The sequence below is a fragment of the Rhineura floridana genome, chromosome 5 (genome assembly GCF_030035675.1).
Source record: "Rhineura floridana isolate rRhiFlo1 chromosome 5, rRhiFlo1.hap2, whole genome shotgun sequence".
NCBI lineage: Eukaryota > Metazoa > Chordata > Lepidosauria > Squamata > Rhineuridae > Rhineura > Rhineura floridana.
The window spans coordinates 93,137,605-93,155,562 of NC_084484.1; the positions used below are offsets into that span (position 1 = coordinate 93,137,605).

General features: G+C 41.0%; 1 protein-coding gene across 8 annotated transcripts in view; it reads left to right on the forward strand.

Annotated features, from left to right (window-relative positions):
• Positions 1-17,958, forward strand: part of KDM6A (lysine demethylase 6A) — a 242,894-nt gene that overhangs the window by 95,056 nt on the left and 129,880 nt on the right. For all 8 annotated transcript variants that reach the window (XR_009762780.1, XM_061627506.1, XM_061627503.1 and 5 more), the window contains one exon: positions 2,599-2,648. Coding sequence is in view for 7 of the 8 variants with exons in the window: in XM_061627506.1 (XP_061483490.1) it covers positions 2,599-2,648 (50 nt within the window). In the remaining variant the exon portion in view is untranslated. The remainder of the gene's footprint in view (positions 1-2,598; positions 2,649-17,958) is intronic.

The following is a 17,958-nucleotide window of genomic DNA, read 5'->3' on the forward strand; positions in this document are numbered from 1 at the left end:
ATTTTTCTGCTACATTTGCCCTCATATTTTTCTGTTCCCAACACTGTTAACTACATGTAACACTCCCTGCATGTTCAGAAATGCAGACTTGCAGTATTCCACATAAAGTATTATTTTCTTTTTTAAAAAAAATGCACAAATTTTTCATGTTACATATCAAATGAGAGCCTGGCACAGACTATGATTAAAGGGGTTGGATAAATAGAATGCTCACTGAACCTAATTTTCATGCAAATTTCTGCCCCTTTGCCCAATGTGTATTGAGGCTGAGCAGAATGTTTTCCTCCCCCATCAGCCATGTTCTCTTTCCTTGCACATGCTTGCAGCCATAACCTGCAACTGATCATCCTCAGAACATCTAACTGAGCATGTGGATCCCAACTTTTCCCCTTGATTTCAACCTCCCACTGAAAGACTAAGATTGTCAAACCTCTAGGTTCTCTTGCCCCAGGACAACAGGGGTTCACTCTGTTCTTCTCCTTAAGCCTTTTTGGCTTTGAAAGTGCTCGTATGTGGTATATGTATTTTACTAATAAGGGGAATGATATTTACAAAATATCCGAGGGACAGTAGAAGGGACTAAACCTGCTTATTCACTCATGCCTATATGTATAGTTGAACCCTGGATTCTGTTTCTTGGGCATGCTGAAAACTTGGGAACTGATGTTTCTTTGTATGTGGATTATTGCAACATGAATATACCAAGAACAGTCCACAGACTATTCATAATTTTAAATTTCATATTTATAATTTCCTTTTCGTGTCTGCTTAAACTCGGTAAGTATTTGGTTCCCCTTAGAAGATTATGAAATACAGGATTCAGTGGCTTCTGAGGACTTCTGTACATGAAAAATTTACATTAGTTGTATTCCTAATCAACTGTCATGGCTTCCCTCAAACAATTCTGGAAGTTGTGGTTTGATAAGGGGGTTAAAATTCTTTGTCCTACTCAGAGTACATCATTTCCATGGGTCTCCTTGGTATAGTGAATTACTATTCAGTTAGTTTGTCTGTAGTATAGATATGCCCTTAATACACTGACTTTTGTAAATTATATAAGAAATACGAGATGCAGTGTGAAGTACTTACATAAATTACAGCCAGGGCTGTGGAGTCGGAGTCGGAAGCAATTTTGGGTGGAGTCGGAGTCGGTAGAAATGTACCGGACTCTGACTCCGACTCCTTCATAAATGGCAATTGTATATTAACTAGTACTAACAAATTTACTGTAGTAAAATGGTAGCACAAGGCATTTCATCACCACCATGTGAATCCAGAGCTTGGAAAAGTTACTTTTTTGAACTACAACTCCCACAAGCCCAAGCCCAATCCTAGACATATAGGATGATACCCAGTATTAGTCATACTCAGAACAGACCCATTGAAACCAATGGACAAGTAACTTATGTTTATCTATTTCCATGAGCCTGCTCTGAGAATGACTTGGTTAGATATCACCCATAAGAGTCTGTTCTAGTTTTGCTTTTTTAGTAGTGGGGTTTCCAATTATTTTATTATATTGGGGGGGATTTATATATCCTAGGATGCTATGACATAATGAACATAACCTGTTGAAACAATTATTTAAAATATACAATTTTAATAAACATTCTAATTGCTGCAAAGCTTCAGCCTTTTCCAACCTTTCGGTCCCCAGATGTTGCTGGACTACAAGTCTCATCAGCCTCAGTCAGCATGGCCAATGGTCAGGAATTATGGGAATTGTAGTCCAGCAACATAAGGGACCCTAAAGGTTGGGAAAGGCTAGCTTAAGCAAATGGACTTTATTATTGTGCCTTTCAGCTAGCAGTCGTTAATTTTATTATACTACTTGAGCTTGAAGACATAACATGTCTTAAAGTACACTCAAGATAAAAGTGAAGGGAATGGTCAGTAATAGAAAAAAAATTACTAGAAGGTTAAGTAAAAGAACCGTCAGCATCATTTATATAAGGCAGTTATTTTGCTTGGGGTTGAACTGTAGAAATCCTTTGTAGAAATTGCTTCTCTTCATTTATGGTTTCTATTATTCCTAATTAAAAATAATGATGAGTTTAGGAATTTTAGGCTGATGTTTTGTGGCATTATCGCTGCAAATTTCTATTAAAATGCAGGATCATGTCTGTGTGAGGTTCCTGTGCACATTGGACTTCTGCAGATATAATATTGTCTCTTAACCAAGATTAAGAGTTTAGAGCTTCAATTCTAAACACACTTAGATCCCCTGAACCCAGTGGAACATTTTGGGAATGAATCTTCTCCCCTTTAAGTGTTGTTAACCAGTTCATTGGTACTGATCTTGATATTAACCAGAGTCCTCTTTTAAACCAGAACTGAAACCTGGCATTAAACTATCGGTTCTGGATCTTGATTAAATAAAAACATTTGTGTTCTTAGAACACAGTGAATCAGGAGAGGGGAAGTTGTGCTCCAGAGAAGAGGGGTGGCAAGAGGAAGAGTACTTCCCCTGAGGTCTTGCCCTGCTAACCATGTTTATGATGGAGTTAACATTGTATTTGCACCCAGCAAATAACTAGTTATAACTACTTAAAACATTGAGTTTTTCTTAAACAAAAAAATGTTTCTTTTCTATTACAGCATTATCTGCATACCAGAGGTACTACAGTTTACAATCTGACTACTGGAAGGTCTGTATAGATTTTATGTTTTAAAATTAATGCCTAGGAGCTTATATGTATAAATGCCACAGTGTTTTGCTGTAACTTTATCTACACTGTTGCTTGCCATGGCTCATACTTGCATGGTGGTCTTATGTAGCTGGCTGCATGTGCTTTGAGTTACTGTTGCTTTTTTCAGGGCTGAAGTGATGAACGGTAGATATCCTGACTCCCTCCAAAATTTATTGGGAGAGATTTTCTTACACCATCCTGTTTCTCCTTTCATTGTATTTGTACTCTCATACATTATTTTTTACCAAGTTAACTTGATATTTTTTTTCCGCCCTAGAGAAGGGTCAACAATTTGATTGGGTGGGGGGCTCGGTGATACTGTTCCTGATTTCGTACAGCATCTTTAGAACACAGCACAAGTTCTGTGATAGATCACCTCTGTTGCCCTTCTCCAGGTTGGAGCTGACAAAGGGCAGCAGATGGGTATGGGTACTGGGTTTCTCTGTTTTTCTAGTGACTGGCACTTCAACCATCAAGTGCAGAGACAAATTTTTGTCCAAGTTTGGGACTGGGTGAGGGGTGCAGGTATCATTCCTCCCCTTCTGCAGCTCCATTTGGGAGCAAGCTTTGGACCCATCTCACTTACCAGAGCCTGACTTCCCCCCTGCCATGGTGAGGGGAACAACTGAGATTGCCAGACCTTAAACTGAAGATATTCTCTCCCCCCCCCCCAATTTTGTTAGGGGAGAGTTTCTTCTCCACATAGTCCACACTGATGTTCATAGTTGCTCCCTCCCGTGGTTGGCAAATATATAGTCAACCTCCCCCATAGTCTTCCCTTATATGTAGCAGTTTATCTTGTTCCCCTTTTCCCACTCACAGATAAGCAGTTTGCACAGACTTAAATAAAATTAACCAGATTTTCCCTTAAACCAGGTTCTGAAACTTCAAAGTTGTGAGCTGGAACAGCTCAAACCTATTATGGTGGAATCTACTTTGGTTCACAAATCTTCCCAATGTACATTATATTGTACAGCAAGAAAAATTTTGTCCAAAAATTCAGAGTGTATGTGGTGCGTTTGGAGTGTATGTGTGGGGCTTTCCTCATGAAACCACAGGCAAACCAGCTAGTAAGTTATAAAGCAGTCATGGCATGTGGAATATGTAGATTTGGACATGCTGTCTATCTAGTACCATCATTTACCCATTCTAGCTTTGTTTATTAATAGAAGAGTGTAATTCGGGGTGCAAAACTTATGTAAATATTTTCTACATGCACTTAATTACACATACAGTATATATGAAAGTATGTGTGTAAACTGTGTATTTGAAAATCATAATACCTAATAATAGCGGTAGTAAAAATTGAAATAATTATAAAGAATAATAAAAGGCACACAGTTATTTCTACTATGCTTTGAAAACTGTTCTTCATAAGCACAAAGGAGCGGATGCTGCAATCCATTTTTTATGCATTTGCAGGAAACATGTTTGCAGCGTGTGCAGCAGCTCCTTTCAGTGGGATACCATGTCTTGCAGTGTCATCCATGTTGTTTGGTAGCCTTCTCTAATTTTTCCCACCCTCTGCTCCACAATGGAAGAGGGGGGCATTGGGCCACCAATCACTGTTTCCACATCTGTATGCTTTCCTTTTCCACAGAAGGCAAAAACTATGTCACAACCAGAAGTGGAAAGCCAACAAAGATCTGTGCATTTCTGCTGACAGTTCAGAGCAGATCTCAGGAATGAAAATGGATTGCCAAAATGTACCACTGCTGTATTCAATCCGCAGTTCCTGAATTTTTTCACCTCTCAGAAACCAGGAACTGAGATGATCATAACATCAGAGTCTACAGTTCTGATGAGCATTTTTGAATGTGCATGCACACACACACATTCTCTCTGACTTTTTGACAAAAACTTTCATTGGTGTAATAAATGTTAGGTTGGGATCAGATTCACTGATCTGCTTTATAAGTATACGAATGGACAAACATTTTACCTATATAGAAATGACATGGCCTGTGCTACTCCTCCCTCCTTCCAGGAAAATTTGTGTCCAGATTTTTTGGACTCTATAATAATCATAGTGTCTAAGAACATACAACTTACTGTAGATGTTTGTTCTTAGACACTATGAAAAGGGCATGGTGGTTGCCCGAAGTAAACATCTCTTTCTTTTTTGTTGCTCTCCTTCCCTATTACTGGTTTTATTTTGTGAATGCACTATTCATACCTAGAATACTTAATTGATTACATTAGTATTTTGCATTTAATTTCAGAATTAACTAAAGCTGTGAATAAGAATGTATACAGCCTTAATTTTATTTCGCAATGTAAAAAGAAATCTGTGGGTCAGGCTTGTAGTCACTTTACTGCCTGCCTCTGGTCAGTAAATCTTTTCTGGGCATTTGGGCAACAAAGCTTTACAAAAATTGGGTCACATACAGTTAATGCAGATTACTGCAAGCAAGCTAGTAAAAACATTGTGGGCAATAAACTTTTGTGGACTTACTGGTAAGGCTGCAGTAAGTTCTCTGTTCTTAGTAGATGTGCAATTAAATATACCCAGTTTAGTGGATCCAAAGAGCCCCTAGCACAAGCAGAAGGTCCTTTCACTTGCATAATAGTTGCATTCAGTTTCTACCACTTTATCATCCCACCCTCCACCTCACTGCACAAAATTCCAGGGGTTCTTTTGACTCTCAGGAGTTGCTTTTCAGCAAGTGCCAGGGGCTGCAGCAGGAAGGGCTGATGTGGGATAACCTAGGTGTATGAATGCAACTTGACTTACAGATCTTTGGATATATGCCAATTAAGTTGATAATATAATACAATAAAATGTAGACAACAATATGTGATATCGATTTGCTAGTATTTCTGATTATGTTTTTCCTGCATTCCTAAAATGCTTAAGCAAGTCAAGGTGGAGGAAGTGTCATTCTTATTCTGCCTTTCAAGAAGATTTAATGTAGAAAGAACATAGGAACAGCATTTGAGCCTAAAAAAGTCTAAGATTGGTTGCCACTTGTTTTTTTTAGAATTGGGAAGTTTAATTTATTTTTATTATTTATTTATTTTATACACATGTATCCTACCTTTTTGCATTGGTGTCCAAAGTAGTTTCAAGCAATACAGCAATTTAATAACAGTACATAAATTGAAGAACAGAAAACCAATCCAAAAGAGCAGCAGCCCACTAAGACCAATTAACAACCCCCCACCCCCAAGGGAAATAGAGTAAAATTTTTCATCTCACAGGACAAAGGAGGAGGAGTGAATGGAGGGGCTACTAGGGCTGCACAAGGGAGGGAATTTCAGAACCAGGGTGCAGCCACTGAAAAAGACTGTTTTTGAGTCTCTGCTAGATAAGTCTCACGTGCTGGTCAGGCAGAAGAGCACCCTGGAAACTCCCATAGCTGAGCAAGTTCGTATTGGAGAAGGATCCTTGATGTACCCTAATCCTAAGCTGTTTAGGACTTTATAGTTCATAACCTGCACTTTGAACTATTCCTAGAAATGAACCTGCAAAGTGAAGCTGTTTTAACAATATGTTTCTGGTAACTGGGTTTAGCCAATAGTGTGGCTGCAGAATTTTGAACCACCTGAAGTTTTCAAACTCTTTTCAGCGACAGCCCCAGACAGAGAGAATTGTAGAAGTCCAAATGAGATGAAACTGAGGCATGTGTCATCGTGGATAGATCTGAGACCTCAAGGAATAGGAACAGTTGGCACACAAGTCTCAGCAGTTCAAACATATTTCTGACCACTCCACTTCATAAATATCCAGGCTCAGGATTGGATCCAGAAGCAGACCTAAACTGCAGAATTGGTCTTCAAAGGGCACACAACCTTGTTCCAGGAGAGGTTAAACATTATTCCCAAGTCTGTCATCCTGCTGATCAGAAAAAATTGTCTTGTCTAGATTATGCTTCAGTCTGTTGGTTGGACCTCATCAATTCTGTATGGACTCCTTCTGGGAGGAAGGGGGGATATAAATTTAATAAATAAAAAATACAATATTTGTCATACAGCAGAGATGGGGTACCTGTAGCTCATTATATGTTGTTGGACCACAACTCAAATTGCCCCTGACCATTTGCCATGCTGACTAGGGCTGATGGGACTCCAGTCCAACAACATCTGCAGAGCCACAGTTTTCCCATCCTTGTCTTACAGATTCAGAACTTTCCAGGATTTGGATGAGAAGGAGATACATAGTTGAGTATTATCCACATATTAATGGCGTAGAAGTCCACATGTGGAGAGGTTTTTACAGTTTCATGTAGATGTTGAATAGCATGGACTACAGGATATAACCATATGGGGCACTTTAGACCAATGGCCAAAGTGTTAAGTAGAAGCGCTGCCGCTCCATCTTCTGGGCACACTCTTCAAGAAACTTGGTGCCCCCAAGTTGCACATTTCCCAGGCAGTCCAGAAGCATACTGTGGTCAGTAATATCAAATTCTTCAGAGTAGTCCACCTGGCAAAGATAATGCCTGTGTGGTTCACAAGCAGACTAAAAGAAGCTATTAGTCTACATCTGTGTTGGAATTGCTTTTTAATATGTTCTTAAACTTCCTTTTTAAAAATATTTTTAATCTTAGAAGATGTTTTGTTAGCTTTTTAAAGTAACGTTTTTGAAGATGTTTTGTTTTAATGTGTTTTAAAGTTTGTTTTTATGATGTTTTAGTGCTTTTGTTTTGGGCTCCTGCTGGGAGGAAGGGCGGGATATAAATCAAACAACAACAAGAATAATAATATAGGCAAGATGGCTTCATTTAGAAAATGGAAGTCTTGTTCAAATGAGGGGAACAAAAAGGAAAGGAATAGACATTGGCAAAACAAATGTAACAGGACAAAAAGGGATGCTAAAGAATTATTTGAGGAGCATACTACTAAAGCCAAAGTAACAAACAACAATAAAATATTTGAATACATTAGTAGCAGGAGACCAGCTAGGGAGGTGGTTGGTCTTTTGGATGATGAGGGCATCAAAGATGTGCTAAAGGAGAATAAGGAGAGAAGCTGAATGAATTATTTGCATCTGGCTTCATAGATACTTATGCCTGAACCAACTTTCATAGGAAGGGAATCTGAGGAACTGAGGCAAATAGTGAAAAGGAAGGAAGAGGGGAGCGGAGGAATAAGAGGGGGAATGATTTCCTATAGGAAACTTCACTAAAATTGCAAAGTAAATCACACATATTTAAAGCGACCATCTGAACTCTATCAACTATCTTAATATTGTTGCTTCCTCCGTGCTAAAATAAGATCAGCCCAACACATATATCTTGTCTCTGTTATTTGGGCTGATTGCAGGTGTTGCCATCACTCACCATATGCTCAGAGGCACATGTTACCAAATTCTTCCAAGGTACACAGGGAGTGGATTGGACTGTGAAAGACCAACCCAAACTGTGTTTGCATTTTAAAAAATGTGTAGGGCAGTCCAATATCTCAGAGAGGAGTTCAGGTCTCCTGCTCCCCTGGTGCATTCACTATAGCTGCCCAATTTCCCTGCTTTTTAAAGTTTGGTAGAAATATCTGTGGGCTATAGGTACATTCTTAAACCGCAAGGTTTTTTTGCATATTAGTGAATTTCCCTGCTTTTTAATCCGGGAGATAAGAAATGGGGTCCTGCGCAAGTTTGCTGAGAATGGATTGATCATTTGCATGCTTATTGAGTTCAGTGGGATTTATTCCCCTGCAATCATGCTTAGGATAGGTGAAACTGACCACAGGGGATGGAATGGGGAAGAGAAGGAAGGGCAAGGGTAGGGAGGCGAGGAAGGTCAGAGTGGAGGAAGGGGATAGGTGAAACTGACCATGGGGGGAGGAGAAAGGGAGGGAGGGCTGTAGTGGGCAGGGGAGGAGGAGGAGGAAAGAAGAGGGGAGGGGAGGAATAAGGGGGAGGAGTGGAAAGGTAGGTTTGATCATTTGCATGCTTATTGAGTTCAGTGGGATTTACTCCTGTGCAATCATGCTTAGGATAGATGCTTAGGATAGGTGAAACTGACCATGGGGGGAGAAGAGGGAGGGGAGGAAGAAGGGAGAGGAGAGGGAAGGAGGGGATTGGAAGGGGATGGGGGAGGGAAGAGACAAGAGGGAGGAGATAAGAGGGAGGAAGAGAGCAGGGCAGGTTTGATCATTTGCATGCTTTTTGAGTTCATTGGGTTTTACTCCTGTGCAATCATGCTTTTAGGATAGATTAAACTGACCTGGGGGAGGAGCAGGGAGGAGAGAAGGGTGGGAAAGGGGAGGGGAGGAGATTGGGTGGGTTGGCATTGGGCAGAGGGGAAGCCCCTTTGCTTTCCAAAAGGAGAACATTGTGAACAGTATTATACTTTTTCAGGGGTTCCCCCAACTTTTTATTCTACAGCAGGCATATTTAGCCTGCCACCCAAATTTAAACCAAAGCTGTCCCTGGCCACATCCACACCAGACCTGTATTCTACTTTAGACAGTCATGGCTTCTCCCAAAGAATCCTGGGAAGTGTAGTTAGTGATGGGTGCTGAGAGTTGCTAGGAGATGCCCTGTTCCCCTCACGGAGCTTCAATCAGAGTGGCTGACTGTTAAACCAGTCTGGCCACTGGAGCTCTGTCGGGAATAGGAGTCTCCTCTCAGTACCCTTCACAAACTACACTTCCCAGGATTCTTTGGGGAAGTCATGACTGTCTCAAGTGAAATAAAGATCTGGTGTGGGTGTGGCCTCCTGATTAGGCAAGCCAAGCAGCTGTGAGTCTGGCTTTTAGAACACGGACAGTTGGCTGTTACTCAGCATGCCCGGCCTTATAATTGAGTTCAATGGGAAATTTCTTAAATTAATGAAAAATCAGCCAAGCATTTTTTAAACTGTTAAATCGCAGGAGGAGGAGGTCAGGGTATGGGGCAAGGTCAGTAATAGGATTACAGGTACTCTGTGAACATGGCCGATTTTGAATTAATTTCAACAAATTATGAGAACTCTGACAGAAAAAAGTCCAAAAGGGTTTCATTTTCTCTCTCTCTCATTTTACACTTTGAACTCTGTATTCTCTCTACTGTTTTGTGTATTTCCATGAAAATTTAGAGGGCTGTTAAGCAAGCATTTCTGAGTTCAGGACTATGTAAGTTTTGTAAGGTTTTGTTTTGAATTGAATTGGGCTTATGGGAAGCATCAGAATGGCATGGGGGGCATTTTCAATTTAACATTGCAGAATGTGAAAAATCCATGCTGAATTTAGTATACAGCCACTCTTGTGGCTATATAAAGTTGGATCCAGTAGTACTCCTAAGCTGCAGACCTGCTCCTTCCAGGGGGGTGCAGCTGTCTCCCAACCTCCTGGACAGGATAACTCTGGACGCATGACACCTCTGTCTTTTCACGATGCAGCATCAATTTATTTGCCCATGTCCAGTCCATCACTGTGTCCAAGCACTGGTCCAGCATCTCAGCTTTCTCTCTCGATTCAGATGGAACAGAGAGATAGAGTTGGGTGTCATCTGAATACAGATGAAACTTCACTCCAAATCTCCTGATGACAGCTTCCAGCAGCTTCATATAGATGTTAAATAGAATTGGGGACAAGATGAAAACCTGCACAACACCACAGGACAGCTCCCATGGTGTCGAACAGTAGCCTCCCATTACTACTTTTTGGAAACGGCTCTGGAGGTATGAACAGAACCTCTGAAGAAGCGAAGTGTTCCCAAGCTCCACCTCCCTGAGATGCTCCAAAAGGCTACCATGGTCAACAATATCAAAAGCCGCTGAGTGGTCAAGGAGAACACGCATGGTTGTAGTCCCATTGTCTCTCTCCTGACAAATGTCATCAACCAGGGTGACAAAGGCAGTTTCAGTGCCATGGCCAGGCCTGACCCCAGTCTAGAGTGGACACAAGTAATCAGTTTTCTCTGAGCATGCTTGAAGGTGGACTGCTGCCACCTTCTTGATCACCTTGCCCCAAAAGAGGATATTTGCCACTGGGTGATAGTTGTTTAACCCTTCTGGATCCAGGGAGGTTGTTTTAAGGGGGGGGACGCGCCTTCAATGCACATGGTATCTCCCTCTCCTCCAGTGAAGCATTAATCACTCCCTAGACCCACCCAGTAAACCCCCTATGGCTAGCTCCAAGAAGCATAGACGGACAAGGATCAAGGGGGCAGGTGGTCAGCCACACTTCTTCAAGCAGCTTGTCCACATCCTCAGGGTGCAATAAATGAGAATTATCTAGTACACATGGAACAGACAGTGCTCTGGACGCCTCCATTGGACTTGCTGTAACTGTGGCATCTAACTCTGTCTGAATCTAAGCAATTTTGTTCCTAAAGTGCCTTGCAAAGTTGTTACAGTAGACCTCTGAGGGTGTCAGAGCAACACTCTCTTGGTTCAATGACAAAAGCCTATTCACTACTCAGCAAAGCCTTGTCAGACGGCTACTTGCAGATGCAATGGTGGCAGAGAAATAAGCTTTCTTCTCCACCACCACTGCCACGTGGTAGGCACAATGGTGCAACCTTATCCATGTTCGGTCAGATATGGACCGAGATTTATGCCACCTGCCTTCTAGTTGCTGACCCTTCTTTTTCATTGCATGCAGGTCACTGTAGTACCAATTTTATCTACATGCTTCACAGCGACAGTGAGAGCATTCAGGAGCAATTGTGTCAGTGTCTATGAATTGCACCCTTCACAGTGAGACAAATGCCTTGTCAGGAGCACCAGCCATGTCAGCCGGAAAATTCCCTAGAGCATTCAAGAATCCATCAGATTCTATCTCTCTCCAAGGATTGACCATCTCAGTGAGTCCCCCACCCTTGCAGAGTGGAATAGCTACATTCAACCCAAATCTTACCAGAGAATGGTCTGTCCATGACAACAGACTCACAGCAAGTCCCCCAATCAATCGAGTATTACCAATCCACTTTGTGGCAAAGAGCAAGTTAAGGGTGTACCCAGCCACATGTGTTGAGCCATTGATGTATTGAGACAGCCCTATAGTTGTCCTGGAGGCCATGAAATCCTGAGCTGGCAGCCTCAGCATCAATATGGAAGTTCTCCAACACTAGTATGAAAGGGTTCTCCAACACCACATCTGAGATTACATCTGTCGGCTCAGGGAGGTGGTAGTACAGTGGGGTGGACTGTACGCTAACAACTTCCCTGTTATGTTTCTGAGGCCCAAAACCACAAATAGTTCCTCAAACCCAGACACGGTGCAGATTGATCGCCTGATGAGGGAGATGGAATTTTTATGGATGATAGCAACACCCCCTTACTGTTCCTCTGACCTGGAATGGTGCTGCACCTGAGTACTGAGGTGGACATAGCTAGGTTAGCATTGGGCCACTGAGCTCATCTGCCCAGGTCTCTAGTTATACATGCCAAGTCTTCCCCCTAATCCGCGATCAAATCATGCATGATAGATATTTTATTTTGGGCAAATGTTTTATTTTGACATTTAACATCACCATTACAAGGCCAGGGTGTTGCGTAACTGGCACCCCCAAATTCTGAAACACAGCCCAGGGGACAAGGGTTTTGATGTAGCTAGTCCTCCTCCTCTGTCGTGTATCCTTTTGCCCACCACCATATTCCCCCCTACTTAGCAACACAGGGATGGCAATCCCAGTCCCGTCCTCCCCGCCCCCCCCAGCCCCTGGCCAAGGCACATACTTCCTGACCTACTTCTAGAAAACAAAGGAATATAGCAGAAGTTAACATCATAGATAGTCAAACAAAGAAAACGATCAGATAAGACATACATCCCAGCTCTCACCTGGGATAAAAACTCAGTGCTCCCCCCCTCCGGCTCCCACCTAGGAAGGGCACATACAGTTCACACTGGATTGGACTTTCACTCCAGAGGCACGAAACCACTTTCCACCAACATACAATTCCAGACCACCACTAGCCTTTCACTCTGGAAGTGGTCTAGAGAAAAACACAACAGTCACTTCAGAGGGGAAAAAAATCAACCCCACATGTAAAACCTGCCCTATAAAAAGGGGGTGAGCCCTCATCGTTGTCGCACCCAGAAAACACAATGCGAAGAGACAACTCCCTTTGGTATAGTACCACCACCCCGTCCCCGGCAGGCTTGGTTTATATCCTTCCCTTCCCCAGATCTGCTGGCTTGGAAATCCCTTGCCACTCAGACAGATGCAATAAGTCTCAGCAGGGCCTAATCCTGATGTTAACTATCTCTCCAAAGCAACTGTCTCTTGCAGGCAGCTACTTCTGCAAGGGGGCTGATGTTAAGCTCTGTACTGCTCCCCACTCTCCTTATCTCAGTCACCTCTTGCTGCCTCCTCATGGAGGAGAAAGCTATCAATAGCTACTAACCATGATGGTTGTGTTCTACCTCCAGTGTTGGAGGCAGTTTGTCTCTGAATACCAGTTGCTGGGAATTACAGGTGGAGAGAGTGCTGTGCTCAGGTTCTACTTGCAGGTTTCCCATGGTTAACTGGTTGGCCACTATGGGAACAGTTGCTGGACTAGATGGGCCTTTGGTTTTATCCAGCCAAGCTACTCTTATCCATTCATCTTGTCAGGTTTCCCATGAAAATTATCCACTAAGGCAATCAAAGCTGCATCAGTTCCATAACCAGGCCTGACCTTGATTTGTATTTTCCCCGTATTAATTTCACCCATTAGATTATGCTTCTTGATTGCTCAGGCCTGCCCTTTTGACCTTATAGAATCTGTTTGGTTCCATCTCATTCTCCATCTATAGGCCAGATATTTGAAACATTCTTTGTCAGTTCTACAGAAATGAGACCATTACTACTGGTTAGTCCTTCCAGTTTCATAATGAGGTACACAACTTTCATACTAGATAGACTGGATTTTTAACCATGGGGTAGAGGGTACAGCTCAGTTGTAGGCAGAGCATATACTTTGCATGCACAAAATCTCACTTTTTAAACTGGAAATACCAGGAAATGGCATCTCTGGAAGCATTTTGGAAATACTTATTTGCCTTGGAGAGTTGCTACAAATTAGACTACAATAGCACTAAGATAGATGGACCAGTTGCCTCATTCTGTACAATACTGCTTTTTTGAACTCATATGTTTAATGAAGCTTTGAACAAAACAGTTCACCTTACCCTGAGCTCCATTTGCTGAAATTCATCTAGCGAATAAAAATAAATCTGTATGTCTAAAGTCCCATGCCTTTGCCATGTATAATTTTATTACATAGAAGATTGTTCTGTTTGTAATCTTTGACTTTTTTTTTAACTTCACACATTTTGGTGTTAAGTCTGAAAGTTAATTTGGCATTTTAGGTGCTTTTACTATAAAACAGAACTTCATTTTTTGTTAAACAAGAATATCATTAAGCACCAACTTTAATGATGTCTAAAACAATATACAAGGCAAAGTAGTTTTTCTGTTCATTGATTTACACCCTTTGTTTTGAACTAACTTAAATTTTTTAAGTAGAACTTTTCTCCCTGCACTTCCCTTTTCATTCTCTGTGATTGGGGATTTAAAGGGGGAGACTCGGAAAGGCCTCTTCCAAGTCTCCCCCTCTGTTTTTAAGTCCCCTGATGTGGAGAATTAAAAGGGAAGTGTGGGGAGACTTGGAAAAGGCTTTAAAACTGGCCTCGCTCTCCTGTTTGAGCAAATGGGAACACAGGACCTGTCTTAAAGCCTTTGCAAAAACCTCTTTGAGATAGCTAGCTGGTGGGCATGGTTTGGGGAAAATGGCATCGTGGGTCAGATTGGAATCCCTGGAGAACTGTGATTGGGTTGGAGGTGGAAGGTTCCCCACCTGTTACTTAAAAGTAGGATATGAACCTTAGTGGGCAGTATTCCATAATTGGGTGATACAAACTCTCATCATGGTGATAGCCTGACTACTGATTTCCCAACTGCTAAGGAACCCCAGTTCAGTTGAAATCTTAAGAGTAATGTATAATGACTCACAGCCGAGTTAATTGAGATTGAGGAGTGTCTCTTAGTAAAGAGAATTCAGTCATCCTCTTGCACCCTCAGTAGTGACTGTCCTGTCAAGCCATTGAGTTCTGCAGGAAAACTAGTTGTCAGAGTTAATTGCAAAGGTTATTAACTGCATATGTATCCAGTAAAATAGATATTTCTGTTCCAAGATGGTGATGTATAGTCAGAATACTCTGCCTCAGGTTTATTAATTTTTATTAAAAACATTTATAATCTGCCCTTCACTTGAAGATCCCAGGTCAGAAATACACACAGTCCAAGTAAAAAATTAAACAGTAAGATTAAAGCAGAGTTAAAATAAAATACAGAATTCAGTTACAAATAAAATAGCAGCGGTGAGAGAGATATTATTTTATACCAGAGATTATTTCTTGGAGAAAGTGGGAGAAGGGCAAGCAATTTTTTCTTCTGTGAAGTTCATGAAGCTTGTTTGGGATCCCGTCTAAATTTTTTATGAAAATAATTGTGATTCTGTATTTGCTTTTTGGCCTGTGTGATCACAACTATGAGGCTCAAAAGGCCATTCGTTCATTTATGATTGAATTTAGCTGGAACCCATTCCTGGAGATTCAACAAATTAGAGCTCTGGAAATTCCTGTGTGGTGACCTATGAAACCAGGAGAGGGACAGTTACAGAGGAGAAAAGAATTGGGAGCCAAATAGCAGCTGTTTAAAAAGTTTACAACATATTACTTATAACAATATGGAGAGGCAGCTACTTGTAGTTTCCGGTTATGTAGTGACACAGTGATCTTGTAGTGACTGTGATCTTGAATCTTCTCTATTTGTAGACTACCTGTCTGACAGTGGATTGGTGGAGCCCCAAATCCTTAGAAATAGTTTTGTAACCCTTTCTAGACTGATGCAATGCTTTTCTGAGATCCACAGAGATGTCTTTTCATCGTGGCATGATGTGTTTCCACACAACCGTATGGTGAAGACCAAACTCATAAAGTTTCTGATCCTTTTATCCGAAACTCAACCCTGCAGACCTACCTATTTACCTAAGCACCTGATTCTAATTATTCCCTTTAATTGAGCTGATGCAACCAGGGGTTTACTTTTCCACCTACCCTGATTCTTATGTACTCATTGTTTGCCTAATTTACACATTGTTTTATTTCACAAGACACGGAATTGGTTAAGATAAACCCTATTGGATATTTAAAAAAGGACTGATTTTAATTCACAAAAGCTATCATGGTAAAACTGTGGAGTTTCTGTAATTATTATTAGAGTTCACAAACTTTTTTCTCACCACTATAGTTAAAATTATAATGAAGTAAACTTTTAAACAGTTACTACCTATTACTCTGTTAACTATTTCCATAGAAGTAGTAGTCAGTACATTGGTCCAGTTTGGACATAACACTAAGCCAAACCATCGTTAAACAGTGTGGTGTAGTGGTTAAGGTGTCGGACTACGACCTGGGAGACCAGGGTTCGAATCCCTACATAGCCATGAAGCTCACTGAGTGACCTTGGGCTAGTCACTGCCTCTCAGCCTCATGAAAACCCTATTGTCATAAGTCGGAATCGTACACAGTAAAAATCACATTCACTTCACTCTTCCCCCAGTCTTGCTGATGTTATCCAGAACTTAGTGTTATGTTTGAACCTGGGCTCCTGGTTTGTCTCACCCAAGCAAATCATGAGTGGTAAGCCAAGAACAAACCTTGGGCTACATCTCACGGTTTGCTTGAGTGAGACGAGCCTCAGTTCAGACATAACTTTAACCCAAAATATATCTTCACTCTGAGTAGCATGGCGGCAGCAGGACTGAGGGAGGAGTGAAATGATTTTTTTACTCTGAGTATCCACATATTTGCACTGTTCATATTTCACCATGGTTTGGCTTAGTATGTGAACCATGCCATTTTCAGATTGGCACCAGAGAAACTGAAAACTCTTGGGAAAGTATTCTGATTTCTTTTGGTTGTTACAAATGTAAATAATCCTTATTGTTGAGTTCTAGGTTACCTTAATACCTATTTAAAGCTTCAGAGCTCGGCTTTGATTTCCTCTGCTGTGCTGTGAAGTAGCAGTATAAGACAGCATGACATTTGTTCCTCCCAAATTTAGGAATTTTTCAGTACTTGGAGATAAGTCTCTAGTATCCCTGTTCATTTAGTTACAGTGTTGTGCAGTGTACTACATGGCATATTTTGCAATGGGAGATGCTGTGCCTAGCACAGTAAAATTTAGGTTTTCATCATGGTAGTTAGTGAAATAATGAGAGTTTGAAATATAAACTGCAAGACTGCATGGACTGCAGCTCTCATCAACCCCAGCCAGCATGGCCATTAGGGGTGATGGAATCCAGGAACATCTGGAGAGCCACAGGTTCTCCAGCCCCTGCTATGCATGTTCTATAGTAATTTTTTCTTATCGAGTAAGAGAGGGTGTTTTTATTCCTTGCTTGCCTTTTTTATAATTGACAGTTTCAACACTTTTTTAAAAGAATAATTATCAAGGTTTGCAAGAATTGGCAATGGAGCTGATGTTGGCATAAGTAAGGGATGCTGCTAAAATTCAGAATGTGTTCCACAGAGAGATATCCACTGTTAGTCATACTTGGAGTAGACCTGTTGGAATCTATGGACTTAAGTACTTTAAGTCCATTTATTTCAGTGTGTTTACTCAGAGTATGACTTAGCTGGATGTTACCTGTAGTATTAATCTTATATTGAAATATTTATTTTGGAGGACTATCTAAACTTACAGGGATACCCTAAGTAACCGCTTTGTACTACTAAATTGCAATTGTAATAAGGACATAAGAAAAGTGGAGATACATTCTGAAATTACTATGAATTTATCAGATCTTTTCTCTATATTTAGTACATCGGAACTTACTGGTTAAAAATGCTGAAGACAGGTAGGTGAGTCTCGGCAAAGTTTGTAAAATTAACTATTCATGCAGAGCTCACAGAAATAGTATATGCTGCCCATTAATCTGTCTGAGTTTGTAAATTGTGAATCTAGCTGTGATTTAAAGACTCTTTTTAGAATACACATCTTTACAGCTCTGTAAAAGCTAGCAAGTGTTTCTAGGTATTTTGTACTTACTGGAATTTCTGGAGACATATTGTACTTGAAAACATAATTTTTTTCCACACATTTAATTTAAGAGCTTTATTAAAATATGCTGATGATACTAAAAACTAAGTTGGGTATGTATTTCATAAGTCGTTTGTTTTAGCATTATTGTCCAGATCAGGTGTACTGATCTATCAGTGGCATCCCACCTCCTACATCTCTGATAAATTGGAGCTTACTGTGGAGTAAAGATAATGGGAAGGCATTTCCGTTCTCATGGATATTCCTTCAGGCAGCAGTTGTTGAAATACAGTCACATTATTATGCTTCCTTCAA